This window comes from Phacochoerus africanus, chromosome 15 (assembly GCF_016906955.1).
Source record: "Phacochoerus africanus isolate WHEZ1 chromosome 15, ROS_Pafr_v1, whole genome shotgun sequence".
NCBI lineage: Eukaryota > Metazoa > Chordata > Mammalia > Artiodactyla > Suidae > Phacochoerus > Phacochoerus africanus.
Window position 1 is genome coordinate 38,845,486 of NC_062558.1, and position 19,527 is coordinate 38,865,012.

At 46.0% G+C, this 19,527-nt stretch overlaps 1 protein-coding gene across 1 annotated transcript in view; it reads left to right on the plus strand.

Moving 5' to 3' along the window:
* Positions 1 to 19,527, plus strand: part of TPCN1 (two pore segment channel 1) — a 75,696-nt gene that overhangs the window by 44,974 nt on the left and 11,195 nt on the right. The window contains exons 8-18 of the mRNA XM_047761811.1: positions 1,186 to 1,220; positions 1,753 to 1,811; positions 2,065 to 2,164; positions 4,296 to 4,412; positions 4,961 to 5,085; positions 6,199 to 6,247; positions 7,046 to 7,109; positions 8,307 to 8,351; positions 17,340 to 17,396; positions 17,476 to 17,529; positions 18,542 to 18,614. Coding sequence (XP_047617767.1) covers positions 1,186 to 1,220; positions 1,753 to 1,811; positions 2,065 to 2,164; positions 4,296 to 4,412; positions 4,961 to 5,085; positions 6,199 to 6,247; positions 7,046 to 7,109; positions 8,307 to 8,351; positions 17,340 to 17,396; positions 17,476 to 17,529; positions 18,542 to 18,614 — 778 coding nt within the window. The remainder of the gene's footprint in view (positions 1 to 1,185; positions 1,221 to 1,752; positions 1,812 to 2,064; positions 2,165 to 4,295; positions 4,413 to 4,960; positions 5,086 to 6,198; positions 6,248 to 7,045; positions 7,110 to 8,306; positions 8,352 to 17,339; positions 17,397 to 17,475; positions 17,530 to 18,541; positions 18,615 to 19,527) is intronic.

Genomic DNA, 19,527 nt, shown 5'->3' on the forward strand with positions numbered 1-19,527 from the left:
AAGATCACGGCCTTCTTCTCACTCCGAGGAGGTCTTGCCCCTTCAGATAAGATCAAGGATTTATGTGACATGTACATCAAGACACAGGGTTTAGACAGTGGAGATCTCGGAACACGACGAGGCAGCCTGAGGTCCTTTCTCCAGCACTTAGCTGGCAAATACTGTGGAACCAAAGAGCCCTGATCTAAGGCCCGCACCAGTGCTGAGACCCCTGGGCCTGCACAACTACTCTGTTCTGAGCCAGTGACTCCCTCTTACCTCACCCTCCACACCACCCTTGGTAGATTTTCCTCCGTGTTCTGAGGGGGCTGACTACCCCGAGGGCAGAGTTTCACCTTTTCCCACTCAAGGTTTCAAGGCCTCGGGGGAATAGCCCTTTCCAGGAGGGAAGAAATGAATGGTGTTCCCACCCTTGGACCCTTGGCTGCAGGGGAACAACTGGGTCCCTTTGGAGTTGTTACTTGGCTGTCATGTTCCCAAAACCTAAGATTTGTAAGCCAGCAGTCTGGGTTCCCAGTCCAGCCTATGGATGAGTTTCGTTTGGTCTGAAAGTATTGAATCAGCATTTAAAAATTAGATTTTTTTACACAAAAACACAGGTTTCTAGCCATAAAGATTTAAAAAAAATTTTTTTAACTTGCGTTTTAAAAAAATTGATGTATAATTGGCATAGTATGGTATTAGTTTTAGGTGTACAATTTGATTTGATGTGTACATGTTGCAAAATGATCATCATAATATAGTTAACATCCATCACCATACATAGTTATAAATTTTTTTCATTCTCACCGAGAACTTTTAATGATTACTTAGCAACTGTCAAATAAGCAATATAGTCTTATCAAATAGTCACTGTGCTGTATATCCAGACTTTTAAAAATTTTATGGGGGGAGGGGGGTTGTACCTGCAGCATGTGGAAGTTCCTGCAGCGACCCAAGCCGCTGCAGTGACAATGCAGGATCCTTAACCTGCTGTACCACAAAATAACTCCCAGCCAGCCTCTTTGGAGCTCCTAGGCCAGGGGTCAGATCCGAGCCACATGTGCAACTTGATGGTCCTTGGATCACACTCCTGAATGGCAGCAGTTATCTGGTGCCTTTAGACAGAGCCCGTGTCCAATCCTTTTGACATCGGGCGTGGGACTGCTGCTCTCTTTTTTCAATCTGTTTCCCACCATTTTCTAGGTTTCTACTTGTTCTCTCCAAATCCTTCAGACCCCGTAAGTAATTGATCAACATGTTTGGCTATTTCTTCCTTTATGTGAGGCCTTTTCCCCTCAGACAAAGTGGCTGGATTGCCCCCTCTGTCCCCCGCCAGCCACATTAGGAAGGGCTGCCCTGCTTGGTTTCTCATCATAGCATGTGGCACGTGCAAGTTCCCTGTCACCCAGATTGGAGTTGGTTCCTTCCTTGAGCGCCAAAGGGGGTCCCTGTCCTGCCCTTGAGAGGGGTTTTTCCAGGCTCAGATTTGGAACACGAACATTTTGGCAGAGGAGCACTGAAGGAGAGCCCGACTAATTGTGCAAACATGTGATTCTCTGGGAGCCAAGTCCCAAAGCCACTTGTCTGCCTCTGCGGGAAACACTGAGCTCAGGAAGAAGGAGGCCTCGGACCCTATGTTTGCCTGTTCCTCTGCTGTCCTTCTGGGATCCCTGGGGAGGAGGGAGGAGTGAGTGGGGTGCGAGGGGGAGGGCAGGGCTCCAGAGGTGGCCCTCGGCCTGTCGCCCACATGTCCTCCTCTCCCTCCCGCAGTACTTCAGCACCCTGGAGGACAGCATCGTCAGTCTGTTTGTCCTTCTGACCACAGCCAAGTAAGTTTGGGCTCTGCTCTGGCTTCTGCCCTCTGCTTGTGCCCGGGGTCTCCTCTTTTCAGCAAAGAATATTCCACATCTTGTCCCAGGCAAGTGCTAGGGGTGGGATGGGGCGCATGAGGGATGGGAGTGGTCTGGTGAGCTGAGAGTAGGACCAGGGGCATGGGGCTGGGGGAGGCAGAAGGAGAGCTGTCCTTACGGAAGACAGAAACCAGCGGACACAGGTCCTGCAGGTAACACTCTGCACATATAGTTTCCCAGATGTCATGATGCCCTCCTACTCCCGCAACCCCTGGTCCTGCGTCTTCTTCATCGTGTACCTCTCCATCGAGCTGTACTTCATCATGAACCTGGTGAGTGGCCTTACCTCGTGCTCCGCTGGAGCCGCCCCAGCCCATGCCATAGGGATGGAGAGGGAGGGGAGGGACATCGGGTAAGCGAGTCCCAGGCTATAGTCAAGTGTGGCGTGGTTAGGAATTCCCTGTTGGGACCTGAGTTCAGGTAGTTACTAGCGGTAGCAGCCTCCCTGCCTTAGTGCCACCACTCCTGCTGGCGACAGAGTTAGAGTTTAAACCAGAGCTATGCCGGGACCTTTTCCTTCTCACAGCAGACATATTATAATAGCTATAAAAGCTGGCACTTATTAAGCTTCAGCCATGCATTGTGCAAAGTGCTTTATGAATGAGGTTACTTTTTTTTTCCTTTATATGCCGCACCTGATGGCATATGAAGTTCCTGGGCCAAGGATTGAATCCAAGCCACAGCTGTGGCAACCTTTAACCACTACACTGGGCCAGGATCAAACCCAGACCTCCACAGTGACCCGACCCTTGCAGTTGGATACTTGACCCACTGTGCCGTGGTGGGAACTCTGAGGTTTAAATAATTTAACACTCAAATCCTGGAAGTCTGATGATGATTCTCAATTTATAGTTGAGGAATCTGAGGATCAGACTGAGAGAGTGATTTGCCCGTGGCTACACGTCTTGGGGTGGCCAGGTGAGCTGGTTTGACTCCAGAGCTCTGCTCTCAATCACTTTATCCTACTGCATCCACCGGCTGGGGATGTCTTGCGTATTCCCACCCCGTTTATCCTGAGCCTTTGGGACACATTCCTTTAAGGAGAACATAAAGTCCCTGTGCACACTGGGGACCTTGGAGGTGTTTGCAAAGGCTCAGCTGGCCACCTGTCATCGGTGGATCATCTCCCAAACCAGGCCACCAGGCTGATGCTGAGACCACAGCAGTGCCAGAATTATCAGGGAGAGCCCTTTAACAAGCCTTGCATTTATTTTTATACTTCGGAAGAGCATGCATTCATTCTCACGCCAGTGACCACCGTCAGGCCCAGTATAAAAATAGAAAACACTTTCTCTGGGGTAGACTTGTGAAATCTGAAAATGTGATGTCTTAAAGAAGGAAAATATTTTCTTTTAATTCCTCAAAACCCAAAATAAGTATGTTGGATATCTCTTCATACATCTTACAGTTCTTTTATTCTATTATTAGTTCAGAATCATAAAAATAGTGTTATGTGTAATTGCTTTAGCTTGTAAGATATTTAGGGCTGAGAGACTCTAGGGTATGGGTCAGCAACTGAGGCCAAATCCCAGCCCACCACCTGTTTTTGTCAATAAAGTTTTATTGGTACATGGCCACTCCCGTTCATTTACATATTGTCTACGGCGGCTTTCATATTATAGCTGAATGGTTTCCACAGAGACCATCTGGTCTGCAGAGTCTAAAATGTTTGCTTTCTGACCCTTTATAGTAATAGATGTGCTGATTCTCCCTTGATTTAAAGGGAAGTATGGGGGACTAGTTTGAAGGGATGGAAAGAGTTCCCCTCAAAATATTTTTGAAAGAAAAAGTGTTTCCAAAAAGTCTTTCTAATTCTGCTCCTGCCCTCCTGTCACCCTCTGAATAACACAGACTGTGTTATTCACGTACTCACTCATTTCCAGAACCTTGAGCCCTTGTGTGCTGGCCACCTTCATGACTCTGATTCCTGGGGCCTCACAGACCCAGCAGGAAAGGGAACAAGGGGTCAGGGGAGGAAGCGTCCGGCAAGGAGAGTTCCTTCCTGCTCTGACATTGGGAGAGCACAGGATGGACACACGGCCTCCCCCGCCATCGCAAGGAGCTGAAGTGGGCAAAGAACCTGGTGTGTCCCCCTCACTGCCTCTGGTCCCTGCCTGGCCAGGGACGAGCTGTAGGCAGAGAGAAGAAAAACCTGGGGAGAATGCAATAGCCATGTCCTCACGAATCCCTAGAGGGGAAATTTACAAGTGGCAGTGAATGATCTTCCTCTGCTGAGGTTTGGAGATGACATCCTGCCCTCCCTGGGGCAGGCCAGAGGCTCTTCTCAACAACCGCCTTTCTGGGCAGAAGAAGAGTGCCTCCTAGAGGCAGGGGGCCAGATCCCTGGCTCCTTCAGGCTCTGCCGCCATGCACAGGAGCCAAGTCTCTGCTCTTGCCTCACAGCTCCTGGCCGTGGTATTCGACACCTTCAATGACATTGAGAAACGCAAGTTCAAGTCTTTGCTGCTGCACAAACGAACTGCCATCCAGCATGCCTACCGCCTGCTCGTCAGCCATCGGGTAGGGGGTTAGGGTGTGGACCAGGGAAGGGGGAGGGGGTTTGGTCCCTGGTTGGTCACCTGCCCTTGCCTCCTGTATTCTCTAAGTGTGGGAGGGTCAGCAGCTTCAGAAACCAGGAGTCCTGCCCTTGGGAGAACAAGAAAGAACAGGGGGAGTTCCTGTCGTGGCGCAGTGGTTAACGAATCCGACTAGGAACCATGAGGTTGCGGGTTCGGTCCCTGGCCTTGCTCAGTGGGTTAACGATCCGGCGTTGCCGTGAGCTGTGGTGTAGGTTGCAGACGCGGCTCGGATCCAGCGTTGCTGTGGCTCTGGCGTAGGCTGGAGACTACAGCTCCAATTCAACCCCTAGCCTGGGAACCTCCATATGCCGCGGGAGCGGCCCAAGAAATAGCAACAACAACAAAAGACAAAAAAAAAAAAAGAAAGAACAGGGCACTCTGGGGTCCCATGTGAAGCTGGGCATCGGGTGTGGCTGCTGTCAAGGGAAGCAGTGGTTGGAGCCTTGCATTGTCCTGTGTTCCATGTGGCCGTCCTCCCTCTCCCCCCAGAGGCCCGCCGGCATCTCCTACAGGCAGTTTGAAGGCCTGATGCGCTTCTACAAGCCCCGGATGAGCGCCGGGGAGCGCTATCTCACTTTCAAGGCCCTGAATCAGAGCAACAGGCCTCTGCTCAGGTGAGTATGGCCAGACACGGCGTTCACAGGAGCCAGCTGGGCCAGAGAGCCGGGGGGAGGCCCTCAGAGGCTTTAGTTTTCTTCATAGAGATTCTTACACATATAGGCTCTATTTCTCAAGATTCTTTTTACCAATGACAAAAGGCCAACCTAAATCCAGTGTAAACTAGCGACAAAAAGGGGGACATGTTGGTTTCCTTTGGAATAGACTTGCCCACTACTCACCCTTGACCCATGAGTGAAGTGGGGTAGTTGCAGGTGAGCAGATCCACAGAGCAGCATGAATCTCTCTCTCTCTCTCTCTCTCTCTCTCTCTCTCTCTCTCTCTCTCTCTCTCTCTCTCTCCCCCTCTCCCTCTCTCTCTCTCTCTCCCTCTCCCTCTCCCTCTCCTCCCCCTCCCTCCCTCCCTCTCTCTCCCTCCCTCTCTCTCCTTCTCTTTCTCTCTCTCTCACACACACACAGTCCTGTCACAGTCTTGAAGAACCAGCCCTGAGGAATTCTCCTGTGGCTCAGCAGGTTAAGGATCCAGCATTGTCACTGCAGTGGCTTGGGTTGCTGCTGTGGCACAGGTTTGATCCCTGGCCTGGGAATTTCCACATACCAAGGGCATGGCCAGAAAACAAAACAAACAAATGGGCCCTGAGCTCTCCATGGGCAGTCTTGGTCTTCTGACTGCTGATGATCAAAAGCTTTCTTTCCAATTTGAGAAGCAGCAGACCTGCTGTAGAGACAAGAGTGAGTGAGCTCCTCTGTTTGGGCTGAGCTCTAGCTCTCAGTTGTTCTATTAAGTCCTCTGCTAATGGAGAATCAGTCCCTGTTTGCCGGAGAATGGTGCTCATCCAGGGGCCACCTCCCTGGGGGGTGGAAGCTGGCAGTAGTCAGTGTAGACTGAGTGGATTAAGTATCTGTAATACTTGGAGGAAAGAGATCATATGCCTTAAGGTACGGGTCCCCCAGGCCCTGATGTGCTCGGACGCCCAGATGTCGCCTCCTCCCCTCCCACCCTATGCCCCCAAAGGTGACCATAGGCAGGCGAGGGAGAGGATTGAAATCAGGACTGTGTTCCGATTTTTTTTTCTTTTTCTTTTTGTCTTTTCATGTTGCATTTGACAGCCTGAAGGACTTTTATGACATCTATGAAGTGGCTGCCTTGAAGTGGAAGGTAGGTGCTCTTGTGAGACCAGGAAGGGACCAGGCAGATGGCTCCACAGGAGGGAGATGAAACCGGGAGGCACCTGGCCATCCAGCTCTTTTCCTCCTGGGGCGGCTTAGCTCTCTGCTGGGAGCCACGCACTGTAGGAATAACAGGTGGCCCCTGGCCCTGCATCTCCCTATCTGTCTGCAATGTGGTGTCCTGGTTAAGAGCACTGAATGTCAAGACTTCCTGTTGTGGCTCAGTGGGTTAAGGACCTGACATTGTCTCTATGAGGATGTGGGTTCGATCCCTGGCCTCACTCAGGGGGTTGGGGATCCAGCATTGCTGCATGTTGCAGCGTAGGTCACAGGTGCGGCTTGGGTTTGGTGTTGCCATGGCTGTGGTGTAGCCAGCAGCTGCAGCTCCTATTCAACCCCTAGTCAGGGAACTTCTATATGCTGCAGGTGTGGCCATAAAAAGAAAAAAAAAAGAGCACAGACTCTCAGACCCCATTAGTCACCCTGTGACATCAGGCTTGCTATGGGACCTTTTCAAGGCTTGTCTCACCTGGGAAGTGTATGATAACGAGAATCCCTCCCTGCTGAGCTACTTTCAGGATTATATAAAAATAACACCTGTGCGTGGCATGTGGAAAAGTTCAGCAGACGTTGGCTGGCTTTGTTGTTCTGTAGATCTCTGAGTGTTTTCATTGTTTCTCGAGTTAGCTGGGAGAGCAGGAAAGGAAGGCGGCATCCTAGCCCCTAGGGCTGGGTTCTGGTCACTGGTCCTAACGCCCTCTCTCCCATGGCCCCGTTCCTTGGCCAGGCAAAGAGAAATAGAGAGCACTGGTTTGATGAGCTTCCCAGGACAGCATTCCTCATCTTCAAAGGTAAGGTTGACCTGAATGTGGTGTCTTGGCAGCTGGGGACGAACGGAGGTTTCCCAAGACCACAGATGGGCATTTAAAGGGCGTGTCCAGAGGGGTGTGTGTGTAGGCCTAAATGTCTGTGTGTGTGCAAGAGAGTGTGATGACTCTGGCAGGGAAATAGTGTTGGACTAGGAAGGAAATCAGCAACATTAAAAACCACCACCACCACCACCCCCCGCCCCGAAATTGTGGAATATTTATTCAGTGACGAAAACAGATACAAAATCAGATAATTAGAAGAAAATAAGCCTCCCATGCAGAGGTGACCACTGTTCATTTTCTGATGTGTTTCCTTCTATTGCTGGTTATTTTTCTATGCATTTTAAAAACAGTAGTGGGGAGGAAGTTCCCCTGTGGCGCACCAGATTAAAGATCTGGCATTGTGGCAGCTGCGGCGCAGGTCGCAAATGCGGCACTGGTTTGATCCCTGGCCCAGGAACTTCCACATGCCATGGATGTAGCCCAAAAAACCCCCCATAAAAATAAAAACAGCAGTGGGGATTACATTATATGTTCTGTTCTGAAACCTGCCTTTTTACCTAATAATGGATTTTGACCTTCCTTCTGCAGCAGGATGTAGCTAGTGTACCCGATCCCTTACGTGATACTTGCGTCATATAAAATTCAACATTTTAAAGAGTGGAGCACTCTATGTTATTTACCTAATAGTTTTCCCTGAGTTTAATGCCAGTTTTGGAGTTCCTCAGTGGGTATGGCTTGCTCACAGGGGTCCAGGCCGTTGTCAACAAGAGTTCAGATGGTATAGCCTATTTTGTGATTTCTCCCACAGCTGGGGCTTTGAATGCAGCTGATGTTACTCCATGTTCTTTTAGCAAATTTTCCATCCTATTGGGATGATAGTTATTCAAATGGATGAATAAACAGTGCTGGGTCTAAGCCAGGAGCAATGGCCAGCAGAGCTTTGTTCTGCTCGGCTCTGTCCCGGCTCCGGTTGCCCAGGCTCTTTCCAGAGTGCCTGTTGGCAGTGCAGTCTTGTCTCCGGGTCTGGACATAAGTGTGGGTGTCCCTCTGTGAGCAGGCCTTTTCCCTTTACCACCCGGTATAAACATCCTGGTTGCTTACATGTGTGACGTTCGTGGTAGGGGAACATATATTTGTATATGAACATTGCTATTAACATTTCTTCTCTTCACATAGGAATTAACATCCTTGTGAAGTCCAAGGCCTTCCAGTATTTCATGTGTAAGTGTGAAATATCACAGCTTTAGGTCCCTTTCCTCCTGAGTCTTACTGCTTCAGAAGGTACAGAGAGGCAAGGGCTAAGTCCTGCAGTCACTCCAGACATGTAGAAAAGTAGAGGGAGTGTAATGAGCATCCACATACCCATCACCCAGCTTCAACAATTACCATCTCATGGCCTGTCTTTCTTGTCCATCTGTCCCCTCACTCCAGCTTATTACCTCCACTCTAGACCTGGAATTTTTGGAAGCAGATTCCAGAGCCACAAACTACAGTTGGTTGATATGTCACTTTAGCCTGTTTCAATCCATAGGTTTCTCCCCCATCCATTTTCTTTTCTTTCTTTTCTTTTTTTTTTGTCTTTTGTCTTTTTAGGACCACCCCTGCAGCATATGGAGGTTCCCAGGCTAGGGGTCTAATCGGAGCTGTAGCCACCAGCCTACACCACAGCCACAGCAGTGCCAGATCCAAGCTGCGTCTGCAACCTACACCATAGCTCACGGCAACACCAGATCCTTAACCCTCTGAGCGAGACCAGGAATCGAACCTGCAACCTCATGGTTCCTAGTCGGATTCGTTTCCACTGAGCCATGACTGGAACTACTCATCCATTTTCTTCCCATTTGTAATGTTTAGTCAAAGGAACAGGATTGTTTGGCCTTCAGTCTTCATTTTGCAAGTTCCTTTGTTGCTCATTTCCTGTAACTTGATAGTTATAGCTAGAGCTGTGTTGTCCAGTGTGGCAGCCTCTAGCCACAAGTGTTTAAATTGAAGCTAACTAAAATTAAAAATTTAGTTCCCGTCATAGTAGCTGCAGTTCAAGAACTCAGTTACCACATGTGGCTAATGGTGACCACCTGGACAGCAGATGCAGAAATTTCTGCTAATCTTGAGGCTTGATTGGATTCACTCTTTCTAAGGATCTGTGGTTCCCTTTAGTGGGAAATTGTGTTTAGAGACCACAGTCTGAGATGCTAGAGGTGCTCGTTGTTTGGAGTTGGTTATTGTTTCCAGGGCTTTCCATGGAAAGAGGTAGGATTTTTATTTTTATTTTTTTCTAATACATAAGCTATATTGTGAGTTTATCCTGATGTTTTTTATAAATGCAAAGAATTTTATTACATGTAGAGTTGTACAACCATCATCACAACCCAATTTTACAACATTTCCATCCCCAACCCCCAGCCCATCCCCCCCTCAAACCTGTCTTCTCTGGTAACCATAAGTTTTTCAAAGTCTGTGAGTCAGTTTCTGTTCTACAAAGAAGTTCATTGAATCCTTTTTTTAGATTCCACGTGTAAGTAATAGCATATGATGTTTGTGTCTCACTGTCTGACTAACCACTTAGCATGATAATTTCTAGGTCCATCCATATTGCTGCAAATTCCATTATTTCATTCCTTTTTATGGCTGAGTAATATTCCATTGTGTATATGTACCACATCTTCTTTATCCACTCCTCTGTCAGTGGACATTTAGGTGGTTTCTATGTCTTGGTTGTTGTATATAGTGTTGCAGTGAACATTGGATATGTGAATTTTTTCGAGTCATGGCTTTCTCTGGATAGATGTCCAGGAGTGGGATTGCTGGATCATATGGTAATTCTATTTTTGTTTTTTTGAGGAACCTCCATACTGTTTTCCATAGCAGCTGTACCAATTTACATTCCCACCAACAGTGTAAGAGGGTACCCTTTTCTCCACATTCTCTCCAGCATTTATTGTTTATAGACTTTTTAATGATGGGCATTCTGGCTGGTGTAAGGTGGTACCTCATAGTAGTTTTAATTTGCATATTTCTAATAATTAGTGATGTTGAACATCTATTCATGTGTTTTTTGGCCATCTGTATGTCTTCTTTGGAGACTTGTCTGTTAGGATCTTCTGCCCATTTTTTGATGGAGTTGTTTCTTTGGTATTGAGTTGTAGGAGGTGTTTATATATTTTGGAGATTAATCCCTTGTCAGTGCCTTCATTTGCAAATATTTTCTTCCATTCTGTGGGTTTCTTTTCATTTTGTTTAGGGTTTCCTTTGCTTTGCACAAACGTTTAAGTTCAATTAGGTCCCATTTGTTTATTTTTGTTTCTGTTGTCATTACTCTAGGAGGTGGATCTGAGAAGGTATTACTGTGATTTATGTCCGGGAGTGTTTGGCCTATGTTTTCCCACTAAGAGTTTTATGGTATCTGGCCTTATATTTAGGTCTTTATCGATTTTGAGTTTATTTTTGTGTATGTGTATTGAGGTTTGATTTGTAGCCCAGAATGTGATCAATCCTAGAGAATGTTCCCTGTGCACCTGAGAAGAATGTATTCTGCTGCTTTGGGATGGAATGTTCTATAAATATCTATTAAGTCCATTTGGTCAAAGGCATCATTTAGGGCCTGTGTTTCCTTGTTGATTTTTCTGTCTGGATGATCTGTCCATTGCTATAAGTGGTGGGTTAAAGTCCCCCGCTATTATGTGTTATTGTCAGTTTTTCCTTTTAAGGTTATTAGCAGTTAGTTGCCTTATATATTGAGGTGATCCTATGTTGGGTGCATATGTATTTACAATTGTTACATCTTCTTGGATTGAGCCTTGGATCATAATGTAATGTCCTTCTTTGTCTCTTATAATATTCTTTAAGGTCAATTTTGTCTGATATGAGTATTACTACTCCAGCTTTCTTTGGATTCCCGTTTACATTGAATATTTTCTTTCGTCTTCTCACTTTCAATTTGTATGTGTCCCTAGAACTGAATTTGGCCTCTTGAAGACAGTGTCTGTATGTGTGTATATATATATATATATATATATATATATATATATATATATATATATGTCTTGTTTTTTTGCTTTTTTTTTTGTCTTTTTGCCTTTTCTAGGGCCGCTCCTGTGGCATATGGAGGTTCCCAGGCTAGGGGTCGAATCAGAGCTGTAGCCTCTGGCCTATGCCAGAGCCACAGCAAAGTGGGATCCAAGCAGCGTCTGCGACCTACACCACAGCTCACGGCAACCCCGGAACCTTGACCCACTAAGCAAGGGCAGGGATCGAACCTGCAACCTCATGGTTACTAGTTGGATTTGTTAACCACTGCGCCACTATGGGAACTCCTGGGTCTTGTTTTTGTATGCATTCAGCTAGTCTGTGTCTCTTGGTTGGGGCATTGAGTCTATTTACATTTAAGTAATTATTGATATGTATGTTCTTATTGCCATTTTGTTAACAGTTTTGGATTTGTTTTTGTTGGTCCTTTGTCTTCGCTGCTTCTCTCGTTCTCTTCTGGTTTGATGACTGTCTTTAGTGTTGTGTTTGGATTGCTTTTTTTTATTTATGTGTGTATCATAGATTTTTGGTTTGCAGTTACCATGAAGATTTGATATAGTGGTCTATATCTATACAAGGTTGTTTTATGTTGTTGGTCTCTTAATTGCAAGTGCATCTCCAGTATCTTGCATTTGTACCCTCCTCTTCTCACGATTTCTGATTTTGGTAGCATATTTGGGTGTGGATGATTTCCTACCTTTACTATATGTATGCCGTTACTGGTGAGCCTTGTCATTTGTAATGTTTTTGTTCTAGTTGTAGCTTTTTCTTTTCCACCTAGAGAAATTCCTTTAGTATTTGTTGTAAAGCTGGTTTAGTGGTGCTGAATTTCTTAGCTTTTGCTTGTTTGTAAAGCTTTTGACTTCTTCAAATCTGAATGAGAGCCCTACTGGGTGGAGTAATTTTAGTTGGAGGTTTTTTCCTTTCATCACTTTAAATATGTCATGCCACTCCCTTCTATCCTGCAGAGTTTCTGCTGAAAAATCTGCCAATAACCTTTTTGAGGTTCCCTTGTATGTTATTTGTTTCTTTTCCCTAGCTGCTTTCAGTGTTTTTTCTTTGTCTTTAATTTTGGTCAGTTTGATTAATATGTGTCTTGGGGTGTTCCTCGGGTTATTTTATATGGTATGTGTTTTGCTTCCTGATTTGAATGAATGATTCCTTTCCCATGTTGGGCAAGTTTTTGGCTATTATTTCTTCAAATATTTTCTCTGGCCCTTTTTCTCTTCTCCTTCTGGGATGTTGGTGCATTTAATGTTGTCCCAGATTTCTCTGAGACTGTCTTCATTTATTTTCAGTCTTTCTCTTTTTTGTTCTGTGTCAGTGATTTCTTCTAGTCTGCCTTCCACCTGGCTTATTCATTATTCTGCCTCCTGTATTCTGCTGTTGGTTGCTTCTAGTGGATTTTTTTTATTTCAATTGTTTTTTTTTGTTTGTTTGTTTGTTTTTTGCATCTCTGCTTGCTTAATCCCTAAATCTTCTATTTCTTTGCTCAGTGTTTCTTTTATCAATCTTTGCCTTCAGTTTATTTCTAAGATCTTGAATATCTTTACTATCATTAGTCTAAAGTCTTTTTCATGGAGGTTGGTAATCTCCAGATCACTTAGCTTTTTTCTGTGTTTTTTTTTTTTTTTTTCTTGTTCTCCTCATCAGAGTCATACTTCCCTGCCTTTTCATTTTGTATAGATTTTTGGTGTGGTCTCTTTTGCAGACAGTAGGGTTTGCAGCCTCTCTTGCTTCCGTTGTCTGCCCTCTTTCTGGCTGAAGTTGTTACAGGGGCTTGCTGTAGGCTTCCTGATGGCAGCGACTGGTGCCTGCCCACTGGTAGGTGGAGATGATTCTTATCCCTCTGGTGGATGGGGCTTTGTCTCTGGGTGTGATTAAAGGTGCCTGTGTGTCTGGGGGGGTCTTCTGCCTGTTTGCTGATGAGTGGGGCTGTGTTCCCACCCAGTTTGTTGTTTGACCTGGGGCTTCTCAGCATTGATGGGTGGGGCCAGATTTTCCCAAAATGACCACCTCTAGAGGAGTTCCCACTGATGATTATTCCCAAGACCTTTGCTTCCAATGTCATTCTCCAACAGTGAGCCACAGTCACCCTCTGTTTTCCCAGGAGGTCCTCCAAGAACCACAGGCAGGTCTGACCCAGATTCCTAATGAGTCTCTGCTTTGTCCTGGGATGAGTGCCCATGAAAGTATGCGTGCACCTTTCAAGAGTGGAGTCTCCATTTCCCCAGTCCCATGGAGCTCCTGCACACAAGCCCCACTAGCCCTCAACGCCAAATGCTCTGGGGCCTCCTCATTCCAGTGCCAAATCCCCAAGCATGGGGACCTAACGTGGGGCTCAGAAATCTCACTCACATCAGTGAGCCTCTGCAATATAGTTACTTTTCAGTCTGTGGGCCCCCCACCCAGCAGTTATGTGTTTGCTTATATTGTGTAATCACCCCTCCTACTGTCTCAGTGTGGCCTCCTCTTTGTCTTATGGAGTAGGATATCTTTTTTGATTGTTCCCAGTCTATTTTGTTGAAGGTTGTTCAGCAGGTAGTTGTAATTTTGTTGCTTTTATGAGAAAGTTAGTTCTAGTTCTACTCTGCCATCTTAATCCCATCCTCTCCTTCCATTTTCCCAAAGGATTCTCTCTTTCCTTTTATTTCAAAAAGATTTAATGATTCTTTTTAATATTGCATGCAGAGAAAAAGAATGTGATTAATATTTTATTCTTCCAGTTAGAAGTCAGTTGATGGCCTTATTTTATTTTTATTGATTTATTTTTTTGTCTGTTTTTAGGACCACACCCACAGCATATGGAAATTCCCAGGCTAAGGGACGAATTGGAGGGATAGCTGCTGGCCTATGCCACAGCCACAGCAACACCAGATCCAAGCCATGTCTGTGACCTACACCACAGCTCATGGCAACGCCAGATCCTTAACCCACTGAGCGAGGCCAGGAGTCAAACCTGTGTCCTCATGGATACTAGTCAGATTTGTTTCCACTGAGCTACAATGGTAACTCTAAAAGCTTTATTTTTTTTAATTAAAAAAAAATTTATTGAGTATAGTTGATTTATGGTGTTTTGTTAATTTCAGGTATATAGCAGAGTGAATCAGTTATACATAAATCAATCAGTTCTCTTTCAGGTTCTTTTCCCATATAGGTCAAAATTATTACAGAATATTGAGTAGAGTCCCCTGTACTATACAGTTAGTCCCTATTGGTTAACTGTTTTATATATAGTATTGTGTATATATTAATCCCAAACTCCTAATGTATTCCCTCTCCCAGCCTTTCCCTTTTGGTAACCATAAGTTTGATTTTGAAATCTGTGAGTCTCTTTCTGTTTCGTAAATAAGTTGATTTGTATCATTTTTTATTAGATTCCACATAGTGATATCATAGGATGTTTGTCTTTCTCTGACTGACTTCACTTAATATGATAATCTCTAGTCCATCCATATTGCTGCAGATGGCATTATTTCATTCCTTTTTATGGCTGAGTAATATTCCATTGTATGTATGTACCACATCTTTTTATTTTATTTTATTTATTTTTTATTTTTTTATTTTTTAAATTTTTTTTGTCTTTTTGCCTTTTCTTGAGTCACTCCTGCAGCATATGGAGGTTTCCAGGCTAGGGGTCTAATCGGAGCTGTAGCTGCCGGCCTACGCCACAGCCACAGCAACGAGGGATCCAGGCCGTGTCTGCGACCCACACCACAGCTCATGGCAACACCAGATCCTTAACCCACTGAGCAAGGCCAGGGATCGAACCCGAAACCTCATGGTTCCTAGTTGGATTCATTAACCACTGCTCCATGATGGGAACTCCGGTACCACATCTTTTTAATCCATTTCTCTGTTGATGGACATTTAGGTTGCTTCCCTGTCTTGACTGGTAATTTTGCCTCCTTTGTCATGGATTAATTGGCCAAAGGTGCGTGGGTTTATCTCTGGGCTTTCTGTCCTGTTCCATTGATTTTTATGTCTGTTTTTGTGTCAATACCATACTGTTTTGATGACTGTGGCTTTGTAGTATAGTCTGAAGTCAGGGAGCCTGATTCCTGCAGTTCTGTTTTTCTTTCTCAGGATTGCTTTGGCTTTTCAGGGTCTTTTGAGTTTCCTTACAATTTAAAAAAATTTTTGTTTTAGTTCTGTGAAAAATGCCATTGGTAATTTGATAGGGATTGCACTGAATCTGTAGATTGCCTTGGGTTGTAATTTGATGGGGATTGCTCTGGAATCTAGATTGCCTTGGGTAGTATAGTCATTTTGACAGTATTGATTCTTCCAGTCCAAGAACACGGTATATCTTCCCATCTGTGTCATCTTCAGTTTCTTTCATTAGCATCTTATAGTTTTCAGAATACAGGTCTTTTGCCTCCTTAGGTAGGTTTATTCTTTATTCTGAAATTCTTAATTCAAATTCCAGACTATAGGGTTTTTTACCTAACTTCATCATTCTTTCACATGTAGAGTCCTGGTCTTAAAATCCTGGTTTCCAACAACACTGACACAATCACTCACTTGCTTTTTCTCACAGTTCACACATAACAGTCTCCAAAAAACAATACCAATACAACCCTAACAAGAAAAATGCTAAAATACCACTTCATTGATAATGTCAGATGACTATGTTTTAAGGTCATCTGGAATCATTTTTGTCCATGGGGATATGTCATGAAATAACACATTTCTTTATTTCTCCAGAATTATTTTTAGGAATTGCTCTTTACATTTAATTTTGCTTTATAATTATGTTATTGTATATACACACACACAATTCCAAGTCAGGTCTACAAAACAAAGTAAATTCAAGGAAGTCTCATTTCATCCTGTCCCTTCCCCAAATAGGTAATTTTTATCATGGTTTATCCTTCATTTTTATTTTTTTTAATTTTTAAATTTCTCCATCTTTAAATTTTTTTTAGTGCTGCACCTGCGACACATGGAAGTTCCCAGGCTCGGGGTTGAATTAGAGCTGCAGCTTCAACCTACACCACAGCCACAGCAACACCAGATCCTTAACCCACTGAGCAAGGCCAGGGATCAAACCTGTGTCCTCATGGATATTAGTTGGGTTTGTTTCCACTGAGCCAAAACAGGAACTCCTACCCTTCATTTAAAAAAAACTATTAGTAAAGGCACATGTGCACATTTCCCTGTCTTTTTTTTTTTTTGTCTTTTTGTTGTTGTTATTGTTGTTGTTGTTGTTGCTATTTCTTGGGTCGCTCCCATGGCATATGGAGGTTCCCAGGCTAGGGGTTGAATCGGAGCTGTAGCCACCGGCCTACACCAGAGCCACAGCAACTCGGGATCCGAGCCGCGTCTGCAACCTACACCACAGCTCACGGCAACGCCGGATCGTTAACCCACTGAGCAAGGGCAGGGACCGAACCCGCAACCTCATGGTTCCTAGTCGGATTTGTTAACCACTGCGCCACAACGGGAACTCCCACATTTCCCTGTCTTAAATAACCTAGCATAATTTACACACTGTTTCAACCTTGCTTTTTTTTAGTTAACAGTACATCCTAGAGACCACACCATTTAAACATCTAGAGATGTTCATTACTTTTTATAGTTGACAGTTCACCATTGCATGAACGTATCCTAGTTTAGTCATCTAGTCCCCTGTTGATTATTTAGGTTGCTTTCTAGTTTTTTTGCTGTCACAGATATTTCTTCAGTGAATAGCTTTCAGTATACATTGTTTTGTGCTTTTCCTAATATCTCATTGGGATGGATCCCTAAAATTGGGACTGCTGGGTGAAAGGCCAAATGCACATGCAATTTTGGTAACTACTTCCTGCAGTTATTTAAAAATCAGATGTGCCTAGGGAAAAACAAACATTTCCAATACTCAAGCCCTTCACATATCATTCATCTTTTACATCAACTTGGAATAATCGGTAGGTTTTACCTAAACATCTTTACTGGTATCCCTCCAGTGACATACAGAGTGTTCTTAGATATCTAGCTGTTTGTTTTCTAAGCGAAACCACTGATCGATTTGGCTTATGGCAAAAGCATTAAGCAAGAAGTTAACCTATTATGGGGGCATATGGAGCAGCCCTGCTGTCTGTGTATCTCAGAGTTGCTTAGAAACCAAGGGCTGCAGCTGTGACCTGTAGTTTTCCACACCACCTGTGCGTTCTCTGTCTATAATGGGTCTGTCTGTTGCAGACTTGGTGGTGGCAGTCAATGGGGTTTGGATCCTCGTGGAGACCTTCATGATGAAAGGTGAGCCTGGCCGGGGCACTGGCCTATCCTGTGGGGACAGACACCTGGCCTATCTCTTGAACTGCCGCCTCTCTTCCAGGTGGGAACTTCTTCTCCAAGCATGTGCCCTGGAGTTACCTCGTCTTTCTGACTAGTAAGTTTCTGACATGGCTTTGATCAACGGCTTGTCAGTTGACCAACTGGCGAGACCTTCCTTTTGGGTTTCACGGCTCTTCTCTGAAACAGGAAAGCTTAACGAGAGTGGAGCAGTAATTGAGTCTGATTCTATCCTACCCCTGTTTCAGACTGGTGGTTTCCCCACTGCCCTCTGGACCAGGTTCTTGTGCTGGGTGCAACTCATGGAGCTACATGGGGCCCCTTCAGCCTTCCTTTCAGGCCTCATCTCTTGCCAGCACCTCCACCCTCGCCCCACCTGCAATGCCCCTGAACACATCCTGCTCCCCAGGGCTCCCTACCTTTTCTTACCTCTGGACCTTTGCCCAGGTGTTTCCACTGTCCAGTGTACTTGTTCCCACAACACACTGCTCTTCCTAACACCCCTATCTCCCTTTTACACCTAAACATCCCAAACACACTGTGTCCTAAGGTGTTTTCATTGTTCTTTAAAAGTATCACTTTTACTGCCTTTACCCTTTGGCTTTTTCTTCAGAGTTCAGAGTAGCATAGTGATTCATTGCACAAACTCTGGGGTCAGAAGCACCTGGGATCTATTCGTGACTGTGTCTCCTGGTGATCTGATGCCCCCTCCACACCCCTTCTTCACTTCCTTCTTTCATTATGTTCCAACGATAACTGACCTTCCCTTCAAGCAGGCCAAGATCCTATCCAGCTTGGCCCCTGATCCCTTCAGATGTTACACTCTTTCCCCAGCCTCCTTCCCCCATTCATCATCTTTCCCTGGCCTGGAAGAAGTACTCAGGAAATATCTGTAGGATGGACAGACGATGCCTGGGCCGCTCCCAGGGATAGGGAGCGAGTGCTTCTCTTGTGAGCATCTGGGCCAGGCCTGCCCTGGAGCCCCCACTCTCACAGGGGTGTGACATGTCTGGAGGGACCTCAGAGGAGTCTTGAGGAGGGACGGAGCCAGGCTGGGGGTGGGAGAGGCTGTGGTGGGGCTGCTGCTAACGGGCTCCTCCTGCTCACAGTCTACGGGGTGGAGCTGTTCCTGAAGGTTGCTGGCCTGGGCCCCGTTGAGTACCTGTCCTCCGGGTGGAATCTGTGAGTAGAGAGCATGTTTCTTAACCACGTCAGAGGCTCTAATGAAAGCCCCGGGTCCTTTTTCCTCCGCACCCACTGCCCACTGTCCGAGAGAAGGACCCCGGCCAGGTGGGGCCTCCATGCCCTGGAGCAGTTCTGCTCGTGGCTCCAGGACTCCACAGGGTCCGCACCAGTCCCTCTGGGACATGGCCCTTCAGGGGTCCTTAGGCTGGCTGGCTCTTTCTGAGTCACTTAACCCCACACCCCTCCCTGACAACTAAGCACTTTTCTCCTCCTTGAAAACCCCGACAGCCACAGAGAAGGAAGTCCCACACCTCCTGCTGCTTCGTCAGCATCGAGCTGGCGGCCCTTCTGCCTCAGCTGGCGACCTCAGAGTCCCCGAGAGGTCGCCTGCCACCCGTGAAAGTTAACTCACCCGGGAAATCAGGCGGCACTCACGAGGTCTTGGGTCATGAAAGTAAAGCACGTTAATAAGTAGAGAAGCAGCAGGACAGTAGAGTGTGTGCAGGCTCTTTACAGAGTATGAATGTGTATCTGGAGGGAGAGGCCCCTCTGTCCTAAGCAGGGCTAGCTAGTCTCCAGGTGGGACTCACCTATGACCCTGCCTCAGCCCTCAATACCTCCATCAGTATCACTGGTGTAACCCGTGTCTATGTGAGACCAGTGTGGGACCATCAGGAGGGGGTTTTCTAGGTATTTCTGACCCGAGGTGTATGCTGTGACAGGGACCCAGCCAGGCCAGCCTCAAACCCCATAGTGGCAGGCATCTGGCCAGCCGCAGGCCACTGATGGGCCTGTTGCCGCCTTGGCCATGGCTGGTGTGTGGGCTCCTTGGAAGGGAGCAGTGGGCACAAGCTGGGGAGCGGCCAGCTTCCTGGGGAGAGGCTGGGGGTGGGCTGAACCAACAGTGGCT